Below are 24,287 nucleotides of genomic sequence, written 5' to 3' on the forward strand. Positions count from 1 at the left end.
TAAAGAATCCTGTGAAATAAAACAATAATAAATAAGCATTATAAGATATTAGAAGTTGCTCGAAGAATTTGAGCATTTAAAATGGAATGGAATAACAATATTGATATCACTGTACAGCAAAAGATTTTGTAGTGGTAAAGTTTCTTTTTCTTTTGTCTTTTTTCTCTCCGTGTTGCATATAATTTATCCAACACATGGTGTTGATTTTGTTGTGAAATAGTTTGTTCTTATTATTATTATGATTGGGACAGTTTGAAAACTTAGTGAATTTACAAATAACGATGAACAACTATATTGATTCCATGAGAATTATTACAATTCCCGTTCACTTTGCAAGCGAGAAGTTTGGAGGATAAGACTTTTAACAACATCATGAATATTTCCAGCAAATCCATTGAAATATTCCAAATTATAATTTTTTACGCAATTTATTCATCAACCATAGGAACTCATACACTATGGTCGAATGATGGAACTATTGTCCTCAAGTTAAATTTCATATGTTCTTGATACTTAGAAATACAGACTACAATGCAAAAACAGAACATGGACAATAACTTGCATGTGTAAACACTTGTGCCTAAAGCAAGAAAGTTGTAAATGACATAAAATAATTTATAAATATCATAAAATAACAATTCCTTAATTTGTTTTATACACTGCTACACAATAGCTAAGCATGCCATTGTTTTTGTTATTATTATCATTGTCATTATCATTAAGGTAATAATTTTCAAAGTAACACGTATAACAGTATTTTAATACTAAAATTTATTACAACATCAATCATTAATTATCCAATAACAAAAGACGATGTTTTGATAGTTTTGCACAACACAATATGGTATGTAACATAACAAAAGGTACAATAAAACTAATATTGGTCTAAAATTCAAAGTAACTTCTAAATTTGAATCAACATGCAATAATGAATAATTGTATTTGATTCATTTCACTCATTGCCACAAGTAGGAAAACATATTACAACATATACTTTCTTTAGGTATAATACCATTACTGCATGCCAATTTCTCCTTGGCAATGACACTCCCACATAGTCAAATAGTAATAAATTAAAGCCCAATGTGGTACTTAATTTAGCCGTCAAAGGCGCACCTTCCTAGAGCTTCAAGACCTTGCCAACGTGGACGGATGCCAGGTCAGAAGTCGTGAAGGTGTCGCCCACCCGTAAAATTTCGCCACGTCATTCATCCGCGTCAACCGACCAATCATCCTCCGTGGTCGTCATTGATAGGTTTAACGCCTCGGTAATGGAGCTCAGCGATTGACGGTGGAGTTCGTCGTCCTGCCCTCCACGCACGTCTCCGTCGCTCTAAAGCCTGAGCTTCGTACTCCCATCGCCCGCTGAAACCATGACGACGACGAAGAAAAAGAAAGCGAGAGGCAGCGCACTTAGGGCTTCGTAACCTCGCTTAACACCGAACGATATCGAGTTTTTTCTAAATGAAATTACTCGCGGGGAGGAACGGGTGCTGGTGGGTCGTAGCAGGGAGTTGGTGTGGGGAGTGAAGAGGGAAGGGGGTTTGTCTGGATTGCGCGTTTGGGAATGGGGTTGCAGGGGAGAGGCTGTCCCGATTTGTGATTTTGGTGGTAGGGTTTGCCGGTGTGAGGAATTTTGGGAGGGAGAGATGGAGCAGGGAGGGAGTCAAAGGCAAGGACATTACCACAGTCATGGCCAGCACATGCCATCGCCGTCGCAAGAGAGTTTGACGTTGGGGAATGTGCCTCCGCCTCCGACGTTTGGTGCAGGATCTCTTGACCCGGCGAGGGCTGCTGCCGCTGCCGCGCAACCGTTGTTGCGTCATGCAGTTTCTGCGACACCGGGTCTTGTGCCTACCCCCTCCTTGCATTCTCATTCCCGTCAAGGCCATGATCATGTGGAGCATCATTCTGATGGAGGTGAGGATCTTGGATTCTTTCGCGTTGCTCTTATCCGATCGCGGTCGACTGTAGCATCCTATGGCTTTGCCGCGGGCCCGCTGTGGAGTGGTGCTGAAATTAAAAAAAACCGGGTGCATTGACCGGGTTTATGCTCTTGGTTATTGTTGGAGTAAATGGCGAGTGGATTTTGCATCTGGTGTGATGGTGTGCAGGAGAGTTTCCAGCTGCGAATGGTGATGAAGGGTTAGGAGCTTCGGTGTTGCGGACAGCGCAGTCAATGCCGGTCATTCCCATGGGGCCTCCTCCTGCTTCGAGCGGAAGCCTGTTGCCCAGCTTTGCCACCCCCTCGCAATATGCAGGTCCTCCTGCTCCTCCGAAGTTCAGCAGCCCTCCTCGGCCATTACAACCTGAGTACGATGTGCAGCCGCCCAGAATACCTTCCAATTTCGCAGAGATTCCGTTAGCTCCTCATTCACCAGCACAGCGGGCTGATAATGGACTTGCTAGCCCATCAGGGGTTGGCAGCTATGGAGGAGTGTCGGAAGAGGAATTCGATGCGTACAACTTGTCTGCCTCCGCGCCCTTTTTGTTGTTTTCAGCTCAAAAGGTTCTCTTGCTGGCCGATATGGACCTTCTCTTCGATTTTAGGTTTTTCGTTTGTTTTGCGACATTCTGCGACTCATCACAGAAGTCTGCGTTAGTCGAAGCTGTGCATGTGAGCCCTTTCGGAAATTGGTGTGGATGGCTTTAACGGAAGCAATTGCTTTCTTTATCTGTTGTTCAGGTATTGAGTGAGAGGAAGCTCATGAACACACCCAGCTTGGGGTTTGGAGCTCTGGTCTGTCCAGGAAGAGAGATTGAGCCAAGCCCACCGGTAATTATGCATGAGCCCTTTCGTTGTCAAAATTGCGGAGCGTATGTCAATCAGCACAGCACTATTGCACCACGTACTGGATCCTGGAGCTGCACGTTTTGCAAAAAATCTAATGAGAGCAACGGAGAGTATAGGGCTGCTAGCATTGATGACCTGCGTAATTGGCCTGAGCTTGCGACAAGTGTTGTCGATTATGTCGATTCAGGTTCTGTTTTGACCCAACATGTTTTGGTTACATGTTAGCATATTACCATGTCTCGTTTTAAAATTTTCTGATCATGTTGCCGCCCTCTCTCTTATGTAAGCTTCTATAGGTGAAGTTGGTGAAACTAGTAAGCCCAATACCTGCCCGTACTACGAAACTGTAGCAAATTGATGGAAGTCTTTTAATTTCCCTTGGGCCAACAACGCAGTCTGATGCACATAGGTATATATGAAGTGTTGCTTGGAGGGATCTGGAAACTTCTCTTTACCAGTTTTAGGGAATTTGGAATGCAGGTACACGACGCCCTGGTTTTGTGTCTGTGTCTGAAGCAAGCATGAGTGCTCCAGTGGTGTTGCTAATCGACGACAGCTTGGACGAAGAACATTTGGCGCAGTTGCAAGAGTCGTTGCACACATTTTTAGACTCCCTTTCTTCTGCGACACGGATTGGGATTGTTACTTACGGACGAACAGTATCTGTCTTCGATCTTTCAGAGTCGGGGGTCGCTGCAGCAGATGTCCTTCCTGGCGATTCCGGCTTAAGTCACGAACTTAAGCAGATGCTAATATATGGAACAGGAGTATATCTCGCTCCTATTCATGTGTGTCTTTCTATAGCTCACAGCATTGTATCTGCTCTACGTCCGTATCGAGGGGGCTTAGCTGAGGCAATGAGGGAGCGATGCATAGGTACAGCTGTTGATGTGGTATTGGCCCTTATTCAAGGTCCAGCAACAGAGCTTCCAGTGAGCACATCCAAGCGTTCCGGTGGAAGGAGTCGCGTGCTGCTCTGTGTTGGTGGACCAAATACGTTGGGTCCTGGATCGCTTCCTTACTCTACGAACCACCCAAATTATCCGTATATGGAGAAAAAAGCTACAAAACATATGGAGCATCTCGGGCAGGAAGCTCGACGACTGGACATAGCAGTGGATATTTTGTGTGCTGGGACCTGTCCCGTGCGGATCCCTACTTTACAACCATTAGCGAGCGCCTCTGGAGGTCTGTTGGTATTGCATGATGACTTTGGGGAGGTCTACTGCACCAATTTGCAACGTGCAGTTCGGCGCTCCACAGGTTTCAGAGGAATATTGGAGATTCGCTGTTCCGACGACGTTGCCGTGACTCGTGTAATAGGTGAACTGTTTGTCTAGTTTTCGATGCGAGATGAAGTTGCCTGCTTTATGTTTGTTTAGTGGATCATATGATGTGTCCTCATGCATGCCATTAATGGCGTTCCTGGCGGCAATTGCAGGACCAGGAGAGGAGGCCCATGTAGGGACCCGTTCGGGGCAGTTTCGGAATGATACATCTACAGCAGTGCGCTTACTAAGTGTTGAAGATTGTCAAGCATTTGCAATCATCATAGAATTGGAAGACGATTTAGAAGAAAGTCATGTGCACTTCCAGATTGTTGCGAGATACAGCAGTGTGCACCAAGCGGAAGTGACTAGGGTTATGACCGTGCGCTTGCCAACTACAGACACCTTGACGGATTACTTGCACAGTGTGGATGATGAGGTATTGTTCATAATGATTGAATAGTATGTGCAGTCATGTCTTACTTCGATACTTAGTTAATGTTATTGTTTTTGTCGATGTTAGAGTAGGTTTTTCGAGAATGGATTGGCCAATGCTCGAGCATCTGACACTTGAGCTCGGGATAAGGTCTGAGCTTCTCCCGTTCTGTTCTTAACTCTTTTATGTTTTTGGTATTAACGCAGGTGGCTGCAGTTCTAATAGCAAAGAAGACGGTGTTGGAGGCAAAGACTACGCGAGATGCGGCTGATATGCGAGCGTCTGTAGATGAGAGGGTTAAAGATATTGCTGTGAAGCTTGGGAATAATGCTACTAAGTCTAAGATACTGCCTTTTCCTTCAAGTCTTTCAAGGATGCCAGAACTCTTGTTTCATTTGAAGCGTGGGCCTTTATTGGGCAGCATCATAGGGCATGAAGACGAGAGGGCCGTTTATAGGAATCTTTACTTGCAGGTATGCATGAGATTTTCTTACTTAATGTTGTTTTAGTAACGCGCTGGGCGGTGTGTTTTTTGTAAGTCATGCTTTCTTATTGTGGTCTTAGGGGGGACACTTCCTGATTATGAAGCTACAAATCATGAAAATACTTTCATTGTTTCGTTTTGGCGGGACTGTCCTCCACATTTTTTCATGTGTCTGTGTCTCCACGTGCTGTTACTGGCTGTCGGTATTCTATATGGAAGCACTTCCTGATTTCTTCAGTATTGCAGTTCTTCGAAATTCTCTTCTAACAGGAGAAATAATATAAATTTTGTAGGCGGGATTCGAGTTGTCTTTACGCATGATAGCTCCAAGGTTACTTATGCATCGGGAGGCAGGCACCTTCGAGGAGTTACCTGCACATGACGTGGCCATGCAGTCGGACTCTGTGATTGTCTTGGATCATGGCACTGATGTCTTCATTTGGACAGTGAGTATTTTGCTTCATATAAGTCTGTTCAAGTTTTTGTTCAGGTGATCGGATGGTTCAATAATTTTTTTGTTTAGACAACCTCAAGGAATCCTGACAATATTGTTTAGACACTTAATATTATAAGTTAAGAAGTAGCTATTCGTAAATGGTGGCACCTACATGAGTAATAAATGTCTTTGTGGTCAAATTGTGGTTGAGAATTAAATATGAACTAAGATATAGATTTATTGATTTCTTCTTGTTTGTAGGGTTTGAGAGTTGTGGCGGATGAAGCTAGAAATGCAGAAGCACAAGCAGCTTGTCGTACCCTTGTCCAAGAACTTACAGAGCAGCGTTTTCCAGCTCCTCGGATGCTTTCATTTAAGGTCAACAACCAGACCAAAAGCCTGTTAGCATTTTGAGATTTGACAGGATGTGTTTATGATAATCTACTTCTCAAGGCTTATTCTTTTTCATCGCTCGAGTATCTCAACATGAGCGCTATGGATGCAATTGGGGTATCAATGCTGAAGTGGGAATTAAATTTGTTTCATATTAATGAATAATTACAGGAGGGAAGTTCCCAAGCTCGGTACTTGCAGTCAAGGTTAATACCCGCACACAAAGATCCTCCTTATGAGCAGGTGCGTAATTCCTCTGAAAGTCGGATTGGTCCACTTTTGTGTGTAACTACCTTGGCATCTTTATAAAGTGCGAAGAACAAAATATACGTGTTAGTTGATGATTGTGTCCGTCATAGTATTTAGAAATGTGGTACTCTTGGAAACGTTTTTTTTTTCTAGACATGGCTACTGATCAATGTTGACTGGTCAATAGCAGTAAATGGAAATAATTTTCTGTCTGGATTCTGACTTGGCACATTGTTTTAATGTTCACGTATCCAGGAGGCTAGGTTCCCCCAGTTACGAGTTCTCACCGTTGAGCAAAGAGCGCGTTTGAAGAGCAGTTTTTTGCCCACTGATGATCTGAGCTTCTGTGAATGGATGAGACGCCTTAAGCTTAGTGTTTGATGAACCATGCCATATTTCTTCTTAATTGAACTGTGTAAATGTCGAATTCATTCTTATTATATTTACCTGTCACGTTAGAAGATGTCTTCATGAGCTTTTGTTGACCTCTCAATTTCGCCCGAGACATATACACGTTTTGGTAAATATAGTCCACATATTGGTGATAAGCAGTGAGTCAGCGAAGGTGAAGTTTACATCACCACTATGTTATGGCTTGAAGTGCATTGACATTCATTTTAAGTTGTATTCCACTTATAGGATATGACAAGTCACTTGAATCTCTGATAAGCGTTTTGATGTATCTCATTTTTCATCATCACACAGAAAAAAACGACAATACTAATGAAATTTCATGTTGCTTCAAATCTTAATATCCATACACGTGGAGTAGTGAACTAGTTCGTTGGATTTTCTCTCATTATTTGACCTCAGTCGTACGCAACAAAAGAATTATGTTCATTCTTTACTTCTTGATGATTCTAATGTTTGGTAAACTTAATGTTTTAACTTAATGTGCAATTAAGTTGAGAAATAAGTTCTATAGTCGTCTTGGGTCTTCGCAAATTTCAATATACTATTTTTAGTAAGCTAACTGATTACTTACATATGTAAATTGTCAAAAAGTGATTAAGCTGTGCAACAATTAATGGACAAGCAGATCCATTCAGTTTGCCTTAAGAGTGGTTCACAATGAGAATAAGCAGCATAAATGTTACAATCAGACGACATATTCAAGGTCAATGCATCACCAAGGGATTTGTTAATAAACTTTAAAATGTAGTTGAAACAGTGTTAGCAATGTTACATTGTTTTTGCAATGATAACTGCCTTATTGATTAGAACATGTTTCAAACTTAAATAATGTGGGTCCCAAAGAGGTTGGCAGTTTAAAATCTTTAACTTTGTTTGATAGATAATTTTGTTGAATTATATAAGTACATATTACAAAGGATATATGTGATAGAAATCTCAGTATTTTTTTGTAAATATGATAATGATATGTTTTTATTTTTGATATGGATGTTGCTAATGCTGGAAGAATTTTTGTTATTGCCACAACTTGCCATCTACCACCTACCATCATTAATGATTTTACATTGGTGAACATTGCTAATGTACACCACAATGGATCAAGTGCATATTCTTTATAGATATGTATTTTAATATTTCACAAAGTACATTGTGATGTGCAACACAACTTCAGGACAACTTGTGGTGGCATTAGCATAGACTTTGATGGCAACACCCAAAAAGAAGGAAAGAAGTATTATTTATGGATATAAATTACATAATGACAAGATAGTTTTTCTTGATGATTTTACTACATTATCAACTACCTGAGAAGTGCTTTAAAGATTCCACTATGGTTTTTCATTTAATTTATTTTGCTTCATTACTTCCCGCTCAACTTGACATACTCCTTTTTAAAAAATGCAATACTAAATTGTATTACAGCAAAATGTGTTGTAAAAAGTACTATACACTATGTGAAGAAAGGCAGTATACACTAGTGTGACCAAAAGCAGGCAAAACGAAGGCATTGTCATTGCAGTGGTTTAGTCAATATTTGTTGAATGCAGCTTTGGTCCCTTCAAGTTTTCTGAACTTTCTCTGTTGAAAGAATTAAAGTTGCAGGGACGACGAATTGAGGTCCTTATCATTCCCTCTGATTCGGACACAGATTTCCAAGTTGATGGAAAAACAGAAACTGATTAAACTTGAGCAAAGTTATTCCTGTGTTACAACAGTTACAACAGGCTAACGGGCAATACAGTGACGGTAAAAAATAGTTGCTTGGTGCGCTCTCTGATAAAACAGACGTTATATCAAGAGCTCACGGCAATTGATACACAATGACCTCCCTTTGACACGTAAAAATGGGTTGTTTAAATTCGTAGCAGTCTTAAATGGCAGGTTTGCAGTTAGTGCTTGAGAAGTCTTAAGACGTCACCGACCAGATACAACGAACCTGTTACAAGGACCTGCCGAACAAAATATTTGAGTTAAGCAATGCTCTTTCGGTTCCAGATCATACAGAAAGCGGAGCCTCAGATGATTTTGATAGAATCTTACCGGCACCTCGACAAGGTGCACATAACTTCAAAATCAACGAACGGCAATGAAAAGTTCCAAAAACTTTACTATCCTCCACAGACTTTCCTTTTTTAATAAGATTTAAGACTTGCTCACAAAATGGTGTGAACATCAATACCTGAATCCTTAGATAAGGATGGTGAATTGAACAGTTGCGGAAGAAATCTACAGCAGCTGGTAGTGATCGTAAAACTGCACTTGATGGACCTAAGCAGCTGCCATGTTGCGGCTGTCCTTCCGGGGCATTTCTCAAATCAGACAATAGCTCTATCTGGGATACATGTATTTCCTCTTGAGCAGGAGAGGCATCACTAGATTCACCTGTACATGCAAAACAATACGTTATACATCCCACCGTTGGATGAACTGATATTAGAAACACATTCGAGGGGAAGGCATTGATTAGATCTTACGAGCAGGTTTTGCAAACTCTAGAATAATAGGTAGTTCATCAAGACCTGAAATCTTATTTTGCCATACAGATTCCCAGTGTCGCTGCAATGTCTGTTGCCAAGTTGTATCTACGGCGGTAGTAGATACTTGGGGTGCATCTACAGATGTGTAACTAGAATAAGGTGGTACAAAGAAAGCCGCATGAAGAGGAAACCCTGTCACAGAATCCCAACATTCAGTCATTTCTAGCTCTTAAAGAACTTTCAGATTGTATTGAGGTGCTCAATAGCTATGTTTGGTAAAGAATAGAGGATTTATGGAACATACCATTTCGGGAACACAAATTGACGACAGGTTGTAGAAGTGCCACAGGATCCCGCTTCGGCATACAGTTGAACAAAAGAACCTGAAATGGACAGAAACTTGATAGATCGGATAAGCCAGACGAGTTGTAAACAGTAATAAGATCCAAGCAAGTATGACCGATTAGAAATGAGGCACCGTCTTAAGTGCAGCTGCCTACATGTATATGAAGCAGGTGCTTTGAAACGGAAATCTGGACAGTCCTTCACTTACCCTTCTCACCATGGTGCCTCTGGAATTCCAATCTTGTTCATCTGCGCCCCTATTTGACAAATAATGACTGCCATTCTGCTCCGGTGTTTTCAAGTTTTCTTCGAGTCTTATAGATGAACAGAACCAGTTTGCACAAGCCTCCATACTTTCAGGGCTGTGTGCTCCATCCAGATAAAACGACAAGCATCCAGATGGATCGTGAATAACTTCAGCTCTGCCTGCCCACTTGGTCAACTGTAGACCTCGAACGAACGAATCCGGCAATCTTCCATTACTTAGAACCTGCCAAGTCCCTTTATAAGTCGTTCATAATCATGCCAGGATAGACCTTGTTACAATGTGAAAGAACTCATCTCAAAAGTTAAGTGCAGTTGTCCCTGGCAGGAATCCTGAATATTTTCATTCTATTCAAGTAAACATAACTATCAAAATACACAAAAAAGCTTAGAACAGGCATGGTGGATTGGAGAGTAACCTTCTTAAGTCCGTCGTGAAGCTCAGATGGAGGTCTGGTCATCACCCACTGCTTGCACAATGCAACAGCCAAAGCTGCATTGACGCGTTGGTGTTGACCTCCCAGTCCAAGTTGCAAACCATGCAAGTTATAATTCTCCAGTGGAGGGGCTACTTCTAAAGTAATCTGCAAGCAGTTACGGTAAAAAAAATGAGACTTCATTATACAATGTTCAACCACAAAAAAAAAAAAAAAAAAAAAAAAACTTCCCAGAAGATGCTGATCATTGATGAAGGATAATTGATTAATCGTGAAAATCTTGAGCTGAACGAAAAGTACCAAATAGCAAAGGTTGACCAGGTTTGGTGCAAAGGGAATAGGAAAAATACCCCTAACTCTTTAGCCCTCTTTAGAAGGGAACCCATAGCTTCATCTAGCTGTGGAGCAGTGAATGCTGGAACACCTGCCTTCAGGCAATAAGCATAAATTAGGCTTGAACTTGAAAACAGCGACAACCTTGTTTAACGAATCCCATGTATGAAACATACTGCTCAGGTGCATGCCACGGTAATTCTCAACGTAAAAACGAAAACATATCAGTTGCTCTATGAAGGGAAATCCAGAATACCGCATAATACTACAGAATATCATGCATACGTAGAATGCCTCTTACAAAAGCAAAGGATACTTCCAGAAAAGGCTTAATAGTACCTTGAAAATGCCAGCTTTTTCCCATGCAATTTTTTCCAATGTATCTCCTAAAGACAACCAGGCCTATGTTACAATTTGAAAGTCGGGAACTAGCAAAGCTTCTAAGTCTCCGCCTGAAAGTTTCTTGTTTCATTTAGACCAAAAAAAGAGCTGCCGTAGCCCCGCGTCCTTTCATTATATAGCTTATCTAAAGGAATTAATAAATAATTGCTTATCACGAACATCACATGTAGTATAGTATAGTACTTCCTAAAAGAACACAAGAAATTTTTAAATAATGTGGCTAAGGTAAAAACTTGAATACCGAGCAACTCCATGTGGTCGAATCCAAGAGACGCGATGCCACAAGTTACAGGAGATTTAACCTGACACAAATCACGGTTGGCTTGTGAATACAGAAAATAAGCAACATATGACATGAACTGGATAGATGTGGAGAGAAAATCCAGAAACCAAGTCCATACATCCTTAGGGACGTCTATTACGCTTCGCAACCAAGAGCCAAAACCAGGTCCATGTCATATACACCATGAAACCTTGGCTATTGTAATAATTTGTCCCAAAAATTCGTAGAACAAGTTATGAAGCTTACAACATTAGTTGCATCTAGGCGACCACCAAGACCGACTTCCAAAATCGCAACATCCACCTGAATACACAGCATTTTAGCGTTGTTTCAGTTAATCAATCGATATTTATCAATGCAAATGCCAATGATCTGGGGTAAAATCTCTGATAAAAGGTCCAACAAAGGATTCAAGAGGTGTAGGACGGCAAAAGCCAAGAAGGGAAGCAATTCTGAAGGTCCACATTCGACAGTCTTAGATTGATCAGACCGGAATTGGAGAATGCGGAGCTCAGTGAGAACATGTATGTTCGGCTGGGAAGACTCACACACCGTATAAGATGAATTCGGAGCATGTTCCAAAACCAAAGCTGGATCTTAAACTAACCTTTTCTTCCGTGAACATACGGAGGCTCAAGAGGGTGCAGAACCGAAAAAAGCCTGGCAACTTTTCATTCACAGCCTAACATGCCACAACAACGAACAAGCCACATCCTGTTGAAACAGAGATAATCGGAACGAAAGCAATCAAAACGAAAATGCACTAAATAAAACTTCAATTGGGACAAAAAGGAACGGAAAAATCTGCAGTGAACCGACATGAACGCCCAATGCCCACTTGAAATAAATGATAACAATGTTTTATACGGAATCTCAAGCTGCATGTGAATTTCATTTGGGACTAAAGTGAAACAAAGTGTACCTTGAGGCGATCCCAACACCACCAGAAGTGATAAAGAAATCGATCCTGGGATATCTCCTCACTATCAGGCACATTCCAACAAGAAAACTCAGTATACCGCCTATAAGTCGTCCACTGTGGCACTATCACTTACAAATAGGTTTTTCTCTGAAGTCATTTGGATCCATGCACAGCAACCGTGAAGGTTCTGTTTTCTTATGCCTTAAATAAGCATATCTGCATAAGCAATGAAGCCATGCGCTGTCCTTCAACGTTCAAAAAACTAAACACCAACCCGTTCAAGCGAAAGCGTTCGCGAACATCCAGGAGATGCGGCGACGTGAAAAGACCAGTTCGGAAGCCAGATTCCCTCAACATCCTTTCTGTGAACGCACACGTGGATCCCTGCACAAACGTGAGTATAGTGACTCCATTAATTTTTCCCGAAATATATTTGCAGCTTCAGAGCTGCTTAGATAATATATGGCCAGACAAAATTGCCTAGTTGTACTTATATCATTTGAAAGCAACTGCTATTCCATCAAAAATGATGATTTAGTTTTGGAAATTTAAAATTTATTAAATTAAAATGAGGTGACTTCAAATGACCAGAGGATGCTGCTTTGGCTAGCATTGCACAGGAATGCAAAATTTCCTATTGCATGTGATTGCAACTAATACCCCACTATAAACTGAAATTGAATATCCGCAAAGCACCTCCAAAAAAACAGAGCAAGGAAACGTGAAAGACAGCTGCCATAAGAAATAAATAAAACGTTGTTGAACCAAGCCACCGCCCCTTCTACAGAGTGCATGTCGAACCTCACGAAACGCCGTACCTTTCCCTTTGTTCCCGCAACGTGAATCACACTAAGACGTGAAAGAGGTTCCTCTAGCTCCAGTACCTGCCACACAGAAATCATTCCTCAATAAGCCTACATTTGAATGACACCAATGCTCACATATGAAAATAATTGGCGCACGATGAAAGCATAGTTGGAGGTAACAAAAGCGGTTCAAAACCCTCAAACCTCCAATCGTAGCCCTTTCAGCTCGCTGAATTAAACCCTACCTACATATTGTTGCACCGAATAAACTTAAGATGACCAAACTTCTAAGGGCTAAATCTACTTGAGACCAAAATGTACCCCTTGAACAAAGATCTTAGAATCATGACTTAAAGATGGACAATCGTCAATCCCAATGATCCCATCTAGTCATGTAAGCAGCATCATAATATTTCCTGAGTGCGGAGACAAAATCTGTAGCTGCCGGAGGAGTGATGAATAACTTCTTCTCCAATTCTGAATTTGATGTGCTCAAAGTCACCCCCAGAATTTTTAGGTGATAGGAAATGAGATTGTAGACTAAAGTGCCAACGCTTACTCCACCAAGTCCAACGTGATAAACATCGTCTACTGTCTAACATTTCAACTCGACAGTTGTGTAGAGAGTGGGAATTCGTGGCTGTGTGTTAAAAGCAGCAATCCTCTCACAGAGCTTTCCTGACAGCCACACTAGAATGAGGAATCCACAGGAAGCGTCAACAAACCTGGAGGCATTTAAAAAGGGACTGGAACTGGTTTCTCCAATTAAGCTCAAAGGTATCAGGGTCAGGTCGTGAAGCGTTAGACTTGCGTGTGATGAGCGAGTTCATCGCAATAACTGCATCTTCGTACGTTCTATTGATGGCGGGCGCCACGGAAACGCCGACATCCGCCATTCTTCAAATGTCGCTCCGCAAACGAAAAACCCACAATCCCCTGAAACTCAAAAAACCTACCTCTTCCCCTGCTCGAGTCGTCAAGCACACATCAAACGCGACAGCGCAACAAAGCTCCCCTCCTCACTTCAAATCCCTGCAACACCAGTCCCTCGGGATTATACACCCTCACTGCCAGCTTCCAACGCACTTGAAACTCCAAAACATAGGGTAAAATCTGTGGCACCCACCTGAGCGGTCACGAGGAGGAGAGATGTTCCCCCATTGCTGCTGCTGCCGCGAATGCTCACGAGGTGAGCTGAGGGGGTGTCTGTCCGTCCAAAGAGGGGACTCGCAACAGGTCCAACTCACATGGCGTTGCTACAGAAGTCAGATAAATTCGGTTGAGTAAAAAGAACACCAGGACTCGGATCTTCCACTTCCTGTGCAGGGAATATTCATTCTGTGCTTGAGTGCTTGGTTCTGTGCGGATCTGGCGATGGCCTTCCTTGCGCCTGTGGCTGCTGGCTACCGTGGCCTGCAAATCCAACTGTGGGTTTTGGCGCGTCCCGTGAGCTTCGCGTCTCGATTTCTTCGCATCTGCACAACATTCTTCGTCGCCAGGCTCAGCATCATCATCATCCTCGAAGTGCTTCGCGTCGATTCGCTTTGCGCTGCGCCGCATCGATTTCGACCCCTGCAAGCGATTGTTTCGCATGTACAGGTCCAATTTCTTCGTTCGTTTTCGGTGTCGTTGCTACCGAAGGACTTAGGACGTGGTTGTATCTGTTTCTGTTTATTTTACAGATATAAGCCATGCATCAGATTTGTATTGATTGTGGTTTTAATTGGATTTATGAGAAGAGTGTGAAGGTTTAGTTTTTATTTATTTATTTATTTTCTTATGTTCAATTGTATGTTTAACAGCAAATTTTATGGAATACAAATATGGTATTTTGGATCTAACAATTATGACAATTTTTTATATCTTAACAATTTTAACTCAGTTTTTTTTAAAATATTTTATAATTTCAAATATTGTAACAATCATGAAATTCTTTAAATAATAAATAAAAATTTATTGTGGTAATTTTTTACATGACTTCTAATCAAGTGAGTTTTTTCAATTTCAACCAATTTTAAGCTCCTTATTTCTGTATAGATGTGTGAAGACTTCTTAATTATTTGTGATGCAATAATATTTTTAATAGAATTTGATTTTGTATATTATAAAAAGCTAGGGTTAATCTATAGCTTTCTTTAGAGTTGATATATATATATATATATATATATATATATATACAAACATATATGTGTGTGTCTTATTGTTTTATCAATAAACATTATTTGAACATGTATATTTATATTTATATACGTATTTGTTTCTAAGATACCATGATAATGCTATTATGCTAAAATGATGTGTGACAAAGAAATAATAGGAAATGAAATACATTTTTAGTGAATTCCATCTCAATAATTCTATATATATATATATATATATATAATTACAAGCATGCCCTTCTAATTCAGGACATTGTTCTATTTGTCCTACATTGAATAATATAGAATGCAAAACTTCCACTAATAAAAAGGCATGTATGACTTTAGTAGATATCATTGCTAAGTCAAAATAGAGAAAAGTAAAGTTTATTTTCTCTTCTAGTGAAGCAAATGGCCTTGTTTGGTGTTCAACATCTGCTCCAATGAGAAATTTATTAAATTGCATTTCAAACCTACCATCTCAAAGCTCCTGTCTCAATATAGGACACAATTTTTTTATTATTTCATGAAAAGTGTCCTACATTAAGAAAATTGTCCTACATTAGAAGAGCTTGGTTTTAAGTAAAAAGCTTTTTTTTGCAATAAGAAAAAATTGATTAAAACTAATTTAATTAAATTCTTTATGGATGATATTAAAACATAAAAAACTTATATTATAAACTGAAATTAGTTAAAATTTAATATATATAAAATTTTGATGATTTTTTGGAGATATACCTTTTCCAATATTGAATTCTCTTTTTCCTTCATCTAAATTTTTAACCTTTAAGACTGTTCTAAAAAAAATTAATTGTGCCAATAATTCTCTCATATTTTTGAAATAATAAGTTAGCAGGTAGAAAAAGTGCATTAAAGGATCCACACATACATAACTGCCTTGTCTCTACTTTATCTTATTTTATTTTTCTATGACAATGATTAAACAATTGTCCAAGTATGTACCAAACTGATCTCATTTTAGATTGCTTCACCTTTACCTACCATCCAATAAAGTAAATCAAAACCTTTTTGATTCCATTTGTTTCAGGATTTAAAACTGATTCTGATCTAAAGACTTGATTGCATATTGAGCTGATTAAAAGCTCCAGAAATGGAATAAAGGGGCCCACACCCTTAACCCTCACAACTGATCGACAATTTAACCCAAATATTTTTTTGATCATCCTTGCTCAATTTCCATGGACCAATGAAGAGAGTAGTGGGGAGGAACTACAAAGAAAAAGGGTCGCTACTTTAAAAAAATTGCAAAAACGAGGAGGCATCATAGAAATAGCTCCTTGAGCATGGTTAAATTCAGAAGAACTTTGGATATATCTGTAAGCGACTGACAAAAGGGTTGCAATGCAAATGGGTCCTCGAACTTTAGAAACAAACCCGAGATACACGATCATTACACTCATATGCAAAGGTGATTGTATGTGCGACTAGCAGAATCTAAGATACAATCAAGTCCTAAGACTTCAGCTTTTTTAAGTTACGTAGTTGAAAGCCGACAAGGCTATGATAGTGTCAAGTTCAGAGGGTAATGCTATGGTACATCGATCTCTCAATTAGAGGAAAACAATAATATTCACGTGACACTGTTGACACAAAAGTAGAACGCACACACAAAACCAGACCTGTAGCTTTACAAGTCAAGCCACCGTGATGAGCACTTCAAAAATGCCAAAAGCCACGCAATTCAAATCCTCGCTTGCTAGTGAGGTGCTTGGCTATAGCCTGGAAAATCAATTAATCACCATTGCTTCTTGCCTTTCTTCTTCTTCCCTCGGGTTTTGGTGGCTGATCCTGGCTTAGCAGGGGAGCCCCTCTCAGAGAATGGACTACCGTCAGGAAATGGAACGCCACCGTTCATGTCAGTAAAATTGCTTGAGTTATTTTTTACCCAATCGAAAAATTCTTGTTCTGTCATATTACTATGAAAGCCGGGAAAGGGAAATCCGTCAGCACCAGTGGGTGTATCCCTTGCAGACCTAGGTTTAGTTGTCGGGCTCTTTCCAATTCCCGATGTATTCACATGAAACGAGGGCTTGTGGGTGTTGGGTTGGCATTTGAGTCCCTGCAAAATCCAGTTCGAAGCGTTGTTAGCATTTGATGAAGTACTAGTATAATACCCGTGTGAGAATATGCCCACAATCTAACAGAAATTGATGTAGAAAAATCACATACCTGGCAACGGACCCACTCCGTCACTTCGTACACCATCCCATCAGCACAAGCGTAAGCATGCGGAATATCATCCTACAGGTAATCCCAAAATTTCCAGGAATTTAGCAACTCGAATCGGTACATGTAAGGATTTAGGACCAAACAACAATGTAGCTGGAAAAATTAGAGTATGTACCTTTTGAAAGATTCCGAAGAAGAAAGCTTGGACAGTCTGTTCAACCCAACCATCACCATCCTTGGCCGGGTGATGATCCTGGCACTCCTGCATCAATGTTGGCCACTTCAATATGAGTTACACAACGCAGTGAACACCCATTTCATTTCCAGCTTTAAGAGAAGCTCCACCAGTTTTCACTCCCTCTGAAAGCAGGTAGTTGAAACGATAGGATAAATAACAAAGAGGACAGCGCTAAGAGCACGATCGACTTCACCTGGCACCATCTTGCCCGAAGCTTAGTCTTGTTGGTCGAGATCCATGCATGATTATTCCCACATTTTCGACACGAAATCCTTCGTGAATTTGCTGGCAAGTCCTCCCCATCATCTTCTGAATGCTTACATCCACAATCCGGGGCACCATTTCTTCCATTCTGCACAATGGGACAGTATGCGAACCATGTTGACAAATGTAATCAACGTTCAGTCTGATATGTAGAACTTGAATATTCTCAACTACTACAGCTACATCAGAGGGAAATGGTCCAAAACTAAAGGCGAACCAGAATCTGGTAAAGATAGGTCGAGGACAGGAAAGTGAAGGTATTTTTAAGCAGTTATTCACAGTAGTGGTTCCAGAATTTCGAGGAATTACTGATCAACAGGAAATAGAAATGCCATCACAATCTGCAGGGAACAAGAAAGACAGAAGGGTACCGCGTGCACATGATGTCTGCGAATAGTCATAAGAATTTCTTCTCGACGTAATTCTTCATCATAAGTTTTCTTTTTCATCGCATCCAACAGAACCTGATGATCATGAACAAATCCTTCACATTACAAGTTGCGGTGCAACTCTAAATGAAACTACTAATTTTTATATCCAGTACATAGAACAACTCAACTCATGTTCACATGAATGAGTAAAATTTAAATTAGGACTAAGCGATCAGCTAGATGCCATCACCAGATCCTCACAACTGAAATGAACAGTACCTCATAAGCATTCTGCAAGCGCTTGAAGGCTTCTTCAGCTTGGTCATTCCCTCCATTTTTGTCAGGATGCACTATAATTGCCTGCAAGTTTTTAAGAAACCAGTGAGTTGTAAGAACAAGCTTATAAACAGCAATACGAGATTATTGATACATTCGCCAGACAACCGTACTTCCTAACCTACAGGACTACATCCTCAGGAAAGATTTCTGTGACTACAGTAAGACTAATGAAATTTCGATGACAGCAGCATTTGCACTTGATGCTGCAGTGCCCAACTGTGCACTGTAGTGCTTATTTAGTATGAGTAGAAATGATGATACTTGAGATAATTTTCCATGACCTTTTGCTTCCTAAAGCAATACACCATCAAATGCTTATTTCACAATAAGCTTTCAACAATTTCAAAAACAATTGAATGGTGAGTTGGGAGGAGTAAGGTCTGAACCTTTTTCCTATATTCTCTTTTAAGACTTGATGCATCAAATGCCTCATAGCGGGCAAACCCGAGGATAGCATAGTGATCATTACAACTCAGCACACGTGCTACTTCCTCCTCAGCCGACAATGGGTCACCTTCGTTTGCTCCGCTAGTAGAAGCACCAGTACTCGAGCGAGTACTGTCTGCATTACCCTGATACGTGTCTGAGTGAGGCCCACCATAATCAGAAGACCTTCCATTGAATGACTTCTGCTGAGAGAATGGTGTATGCTCTGCCTTGGTTTGAGAAAATTTCTCGTCCTTGTCGACAGGGCTGAGAAAGTAAACTGCAAGGTCGGAAGAAATAAAGGATAGGGCAATACATATTAACAGCCAAAACCAGCCCCCAGAACTTATTATAGAATAAACAGCATAAATTACGGTGACGGAAACTGCAAGCCGACCCTGATTTGCTGCAAACAGGGCACCTGAAAACAGACGCACACGTTGGATCATGCTTAGAAGTGAAAATACGAGACCAAATCTTAGGATTGAGAACTCAGGAAAATTTAACAAACGGAAATGTTGGTAGGAACTTCACATGTAGAGAAAAAAGGGTAATAGCACAACCAGAGACGCTGACAATCTTAAAGTTGTCTGTTCTAGACTTCAAAAATGATTTTCAAATGTGTTCAGTTCAAAGTGCTTACGCACATAAATCTCTCTCTCTCTCTCTCTCTCTCTCTCTCTCTCTCTCTCTCTCTCTCTCTCTCTCGCCCGCGCGAGGAACGAAGATAATGCAAGTAGATCTCAAAAATCGTTTAAACTACTTCCATAGAAATAAAGCAAATAAAAATATTATCCACATTCGTTCATGAAATGTAACACGAGATAAATGAACAGATTATTACCTCCAGTAATGATTATAGCCCCTGTCAACCAGAAACTACCGTAGAGCCACAGTACTAATGCGCCGAATATAGCCAACATGGCGATTGCCGGAGTGTACCCCACAAGAAACACAGTTCCCGCTGCCAGTACCTGCAATACTGGCCCTCTCTCCCATCAATACTTCGCACCATAACACTAGGTACGGATGTAACTGAAGGGATCTTCTTAAACCCTCATAGTGAGACGTTTGTTTTAATAGCTTTCACCTACAAGTCTGTATGATAAATTACGAAATAATTGTGAAAGATGCCCTTCCTTCGGATCTAAGTGAGTCCATCTTTCCAGTAGTACCCTTCGATCGATGACCACGTCAGTGCATAACACACTTAAGTCACGCGAAAATTTAAGCAACTTTATATACTCATCTACCATGAAGAGAGTCCTTTGGCTCAATCTGAGATTCCATCTACTCAAAAGCGATATACACAGGCCCCTGAACTGCGAGCGGCTGTCATCTTCATCGTGACATCATGGAAACTTAAACTGGCCTAAAATGGATATTTAATTCAATTCACACATACATTCTGTGAGCTCTGAAACACGATGAGTAACAGGAACTTCGTTGAAAAGAACGAAATGAAAAGTGACAAAGCTCAGGGAAAATGAATTAGACAACCAGGAATGTGTTACCAGAGCGATGACCAAATTGAATAGCCCCGCAAGTCGAATAAAACTGATGACAGTACACCAGAGCAGAAGAAAATGCGCAGCTGATCCCAACCGAAATAGTGAAGCAAAACCTCGAATCGCAGCCTCCAAACCCAGGAGACTGAGCATGAGCATCACCCTCGTGATCAGAATCAACCATGCCCGTGCCAACGGCCAATGTTGCTTCACCTTTGACTCCACTCTTGCACGTAATTGCAACAAGTAGTCTCTGACTGCCACCCTTCTGGGCTCCTGCTTCTCAACCCATTGTTTTACCCATGCAACCCATGCAGCACAATTGGCAGCCAAATTGGCGACCATATCACTGCTCGGTCTGTCCCTTCTCAAACTGTCCCCTCGATGAGGTTCTTCCTTCCCTTGACCAGGTTCTTGCAAAATCTCCTCCCTTTCTCCTCCACCCCTGGCTCTCCCGGGTTGGCTTCTGGTTCGACGCATGCTCGGCAAACCCGCAGCCCCGATAGTTGGTGAGCTTTTATTTGCACCATCACCACCCTTGCTTCGATTTGTCTTTGTCTTACTACTTCTTCCCCCGGCGCCCTTGCCTCCACGCCCTACGCTGTCAGAACCTTTCCCCTTGTTTCCCCCTATTCTCAACTCTTCCGCAAGATTTGCCTGCTCCTTCCTCCCCTCAATCTTCTCAGCCCGTGGAGAGGACACACTATCCTGACTTTTCAACTCTTCCTTCCAATCAGTCTGAGGTGATGACACAGAACCCTCTCTTTTCAATTCCTCTGTCCTTTCCTCATTGTTGAAAGCCCTAGAAACAAAGTCTGCGTTCATCTCCTTCAATTCCTCCTGCATCGTGTATTCCGACGTGAGCTGTTCAGCTACGCATACCTTCTCCCCCGAATCTTCCATTGGTCTCATTGTATCCTTTTGATTCTCATTCACCCCGGGATTCTCACCAGCATTGGCACCACCAGGCGCCGGCTCCGCCTCCCCATCCTGCTGCCGCTCAGGCACCATGTCCCCACACACCCCTCACAGGAAACAAATTAGGGTTCACGAAACACAAGCTCCAGTAAACACGATTCCATTCCTCGCGCCCTTCACAAACCCTGCTCCCCGGTAAATTGCCTTGTCGTTCCCCAATCGCCGCAACCACCAAACACTGCCTACGCCTCAAAATTTTCACCGCCCATGCCAAACCCTATTCTCCGCCAAAGCACACCTCCAAACCTCTTCCTGCATTCTCACAGCATCATCGACAAAATCACCACAGCCATCTGCCACCGCCACCGCCACCGCTCTCCCATCTTCCCACCCTCATTCCCATCTCCATCCACACGAACCCCAAACACTAATTACATTTCAGTCACCATGGCCATCACCAAACCACCACATTACCACACCCAAAATCAATACCCTTCAGCGCTTCAATCCCTCAAACTCAACAAACCCCACAACCCCATTTCCTTCTCGTCACTTCTTCCTCATCTCCACGACCCCGACCAAGCACACACCAATACAGGGCTCAATGCAACTCGGCTCAAAAACATTCAAAACCTCGCCACAGCAGCGACACAACCCACAATCGCGGCAGAGATACAACAACAGCGAGAAGAATCAATAACGAAAGGGCTCAAATTTGCAATTCTACGCGCTTTGGATGTGTGCTAAAGTGATGGAATCCATGGCCAGGTGATCGATCAGTGCCCCCTGGTGATTGTAACCAAGCTCTGGCCGCAACCGTAGCCTCTACACTACGCTACATACACTCTCTTGTTCTGTTCTGAGGGCAATATGTTGTTATTGCTTAGCTTGGCTCCGCTTTGCCTTGCTTTGCCTTGCCTTACATCACATTACATTTTGCATTGAAATGGAGAGCCTGTTGTGTTGGGGCTCACGCGATGCATGTTGCGGCCCGTCGCATGAATTCAACGTTTGTGGGTTGGTACGGGGGAGGGAACGATGGAGGAAGGTCCTCTTCTTCTTCTACCATGGCCACTGTTTGGCTAAAGCATTCCACCAGTGGCCTAATTTTTACGAAGGGGAGTTGTTGTAGGTCATTTGGGCATTGTTTTGACTATATCTTGTGAATATATTGTGTTGTATTTTGTTTGTGATTTTATACCAGATTTGGTGTAAAGTATTGGGTTTTTGGAAGAATTTTGTGTGGTTAGAATAAATCGTGAGTTTGTTATGTTTGTCTTTTTGTAATGTAAGTTGATACAACTATTAAACTTTAGTGGTAATTGTTGTGTATTAGTGATGTTTCATGTATGACATGTAGAGATTGTTAATATCCAACAAACTGTTGAAATATAGAAAGCATACTCCACACAAGTAAGTTAGGACTAGCAAGGTTGCACTTTAACAAATAGAGTGTGGTATGAAATAATTCTTTCCATGCCAACCCTTTCCCTATATACTAGTACCAAGGTACCAAGTGCTACAACCCATATGGGATATCTCCTAGGACCAGCCCTCCCCTTGTACTCTAATGCACTATAGACCAGCACCTAACCTTATGGGATATCCCTAACAACACTTGTACTCTATTGACCATTAGCAATTACTTAAAGAGTTCTTTCCTTCAACACTCCCACTTTGCTATTGGTCAATTACCTATCAATCCTAATGCCTTACTCAACTTGTTGTGTCTTTCTCTAACTCAGGCTTTTGTCAACAAATCAGCCAACATGTCTTTGGTTTCACAATACATCATATCAATAACCCCCATTTCTATCTTCTCTCTTATGAAATGATGCTGAATATCAATGTGCTTGGTTCTTGCATGATGCTTTGGATTCTTTGCAAAAGTAAGACATCCTTGATTGTCACACCTCAATGGAGTGGCCTCCAATTGCACAAGTCCAATATCTTCCAATAACAACATCAACCAAATTGCCTCCATTGCTCCATGACTTGCTGCCATATACTCTGCCTCCATTGTGGATCTTGCAATGGTTGGTTGTCTCTTGCAATTCCAAGATATGGCTCCCACTCCAACAAAGAATACATAGCCCGTTGTTGACCTTCTATCGTTTGCATTTCCAGCCCAATCCGCATCACAATATCCATGTAATGCAATATTATCTCCTCCAAGACATAGTTTGAGGTTCAAAGAGCCTTTCAAGTACCTCATGATTCTCTTGATGGTTGCCCAATGCATAGGACCTGGTTTTGCCATGTGTTGGCTTACAACACTTACCGCAAATGCAAGATCCATCCTTGTGCCTACCATTGCATACATGAGTGAGTCTACTGCTGCCTTGTATGGTATGCCTTGCATTTGATGCTCAACTTCAGCATACTCCTCATCTGTGAGCTTCATCAACTTCAAGTTGGCCTCCAAAGGAGTTCCAATGGGCTTGCAATCTCCCATATTGAATCGTTTCAATACTTCTTCAATGTACTTGCTTTGGCTCAATGTGATGGTCTTTGATTCTCTACTTCTTGTGAATTCCACACCCAAACAATAATGGAGCTCTCCCAAAACACTCATCTCAAACTCTCCCTCCAATTTCTTCTTCAACCAATCCAATCTTACCATAGTGTTGCTTAAGATGATTAAATCATCTACATAGAGGATCACAACCAGCAAGAAGTCCTTGGCTTGCAATACATACAAAGAATGGTCAGCTTCACTCCTTACAAAACCTTCGTTCACAAAGAATGAGTCAATGCATTGGTACCATGCTCTTGGTGATTGCTTGAGTCCATACAATGACTTCCTCAACTTGCAAACAAGGTGGTGTTTGTCTTGTTCAATAAATCCTTGAGGTTGCTCCATGTAGATGTCTTCTTCCAATTCTCCATTCAAGAATGCTGTCTTGATGTCCATTTGATGCATCTCAAGGTCCATTGATGCTCCAATTGCTACTATGGTTCTAATGGTGGTGAACTTGGCCACGAGTGCAAATGTCTCATTAAAATCCACTCCAGCAACTTGTGAATAGCCTTTGGCAACCAATCTTGCCTTGTACCTCACAACATTGCCCATAGCATCTCTCTTGGTTCTAAACACCCACTTACATCCAATTGCTGATCGATTTGGTGGAAGTGGAGTCAACTCCCATGTT

The 24,287-nt window shown here is 41.4% G+C and overlaps 3 protein-coding genes across 3 annotated transcripts; 1 reads left to right on the forward strand and 2 right to left on the reverse strand.

Annotated features, from left to right (window-relative positions):
• Positions 1–1,295: 1,295 nt before the first annotated feature.
• Positions 1,296–6,729, forward strand: LOC112276522 (protein transport protein SEC23 A). Its single transcript, XM_024507914.3, has 10 exons — positions 1,296–1,920; positions 2,115–2,509; positions 2,687–2,981; positions 3,275–4,117; positions 4,236–4,501; positions 4,705–4,971; positions 5,276–5,428; positions 5,680–5,796; positions 5,983–6,054; positions 6,316–6,729. The coding sequence occupies exons 1-10, from the start codon at positions 1,650–1,652 to the stop codon at positions 6,439–6,441; spliced, it is 2,805 nt and encodes a 934-aa protein (XP_024363682.1). The 5' UTR covers positions 1,296–1,649; the 3' UTR covers positions 6,442–6,729.
• Positions 6,730–7,954: 1,225 nt separating this feature from the next.
• LOC112276523 (folylpolyglutamate synthase) lies at positions 7,955–14,175 on the reverse strand. Its single transcript, XM_024507915.3, has 16 exons — positions 13,870–14,175; positions 13,469–13,775; positions 12,756–12,821; positions 12,212–12,321; positions 11,938–11,998; positions 11,623–11,697; positions 11,262–11,318; positions 10,974–11,034; positions 10,670–10,716; positions 10,348–10,425; positions 9,980–10,144; positions 9,505–9,786; positions 9,256–9,334; positions 8,994–9,143; positions 8,654–8,856; positions 7,955–8,423 (listed from the first exon to the last, which is right to left on the reverse strand). Exons 2-16 carry the CDS (start codon positions 13,637–13,639, stop codon positions 8,364–8,366), a joined length of 1,665 nt encoding a protein of 554 aa, XP_024363683.1. The 5' UTR covers positions 13,640–13,775; positions 13,870–14,175; the 3' UTR covers positions 7,955–8,363.
• Positions 14,176–16,186: 2,011 nt separating this feature from the next.
• LOC112276849 (uncharacterized) lies at positions 16,187–21,897 on the reverse strand. Its single transcript, XM_024508612.3, has 9 exons — positions 20,224–21,897; positions 19,554–19,683; positions 18,670–19,130; positions 18,224–18,304; positions 17,945–18,037; positions 17,503–17,661; positions 17,247–17,333; positions 17,072–17,143; positions 16,187–16,961 (listed from the first exon to the last, which is right to left on the reverse strand). The coding sequence occupies exons 1-9, from the start codon at positions 21,226–21,228 to the stop codon at positions 16,638–16,640; spliced, it is 2,412 nt and encodes an 803-aa protein (XP_024364380.1). The 5' UTR covers positions 21,229–21,897; the 3' UTR covers positions 16,187–16,637.
• Positions 21,898–24,287: the final 2,390 nt, after the last annotated feature.

Source organism: Physcomitrium patens, chromosome 24, assembly GCF_059467195.1.
Source record: "Physcomitrium patens ecotype Gransden chromosome 24, ASM5946719v1, whole genome shotgun sequence".
Taxonomy (NCBI): domain Eukaryota; kingdom Viridiplantae; phylum Streptophyta; class Bryopsida; order Funariales; family Funariaceae; genus Physcomitrium; species Physcomitrium patens.

Bases quoted from the DNA above. Each gene is read 5' to 3' on its own strand.
- LOC112276522 (XM_024507914.3), top strand. From the start codon at position 1,650: ATGGAGCAGGGAGGGAGTCAAAGGCAAGGACATTACCACAGTCATGGC. The intron at 1,921-2,114 runs GTGAGGATCTTG...GATGGTGTGCAG, and splicing joins GGAGCATCATTCTGATGGAG to GAGAGTTTCCAGCTGCGAAT. The intron at 4,972-5,275 runs GTATGCATGAGA...TAAATTTTGTAG, and splicing joins ATAGGAATCTTTACTTGCAG to GCGGGATTCGAGTTGTCTTT.
- LOC112276523 (XM_024507915.3), bottom strand. From the start codon at position 13,639: ATGGCGGATGTCGGCGTTTCCGTGGCGCCCGCCATCAATAGAACGTAC. The intron at 9,787-9,979 runs GTTACTCTCCAA...GGGACTTGGCAG, and splicing joins TTCACGACGGACTTAAGAAG to GTTCTAAGTAATGGAAGATT. The intron at 8,857-8,993 runs GTCTTGATGAAC...TTGCATGTACAG, and splicing joins ATGGCAAAATAAGATTTCAG to GTGAATCTAGTGATGCCTCT.
- LOC112276849 (XM_024508612.3), bottom strand. From the start codon at position 21,228: ATGGTGCCTGAGCGGCAGCAGGATGGGGAGGCGGAGCCGGCGCCTGGT. The intron at 19,684-20,223 runs GTAACACATTCC...CCAGTATTGCAG, and splicing joins TCAATTTGGTCATCGCTCTG to GTACTGGCAGCGGGAACTGT. The intron at 16,962-17,071 runs GTATGTGATTTT...TGGATTTTGCAG, and splicing joins CGGAGTGGGTCCGTTGCCAG to GGACTCAAATGCCAACCCAA.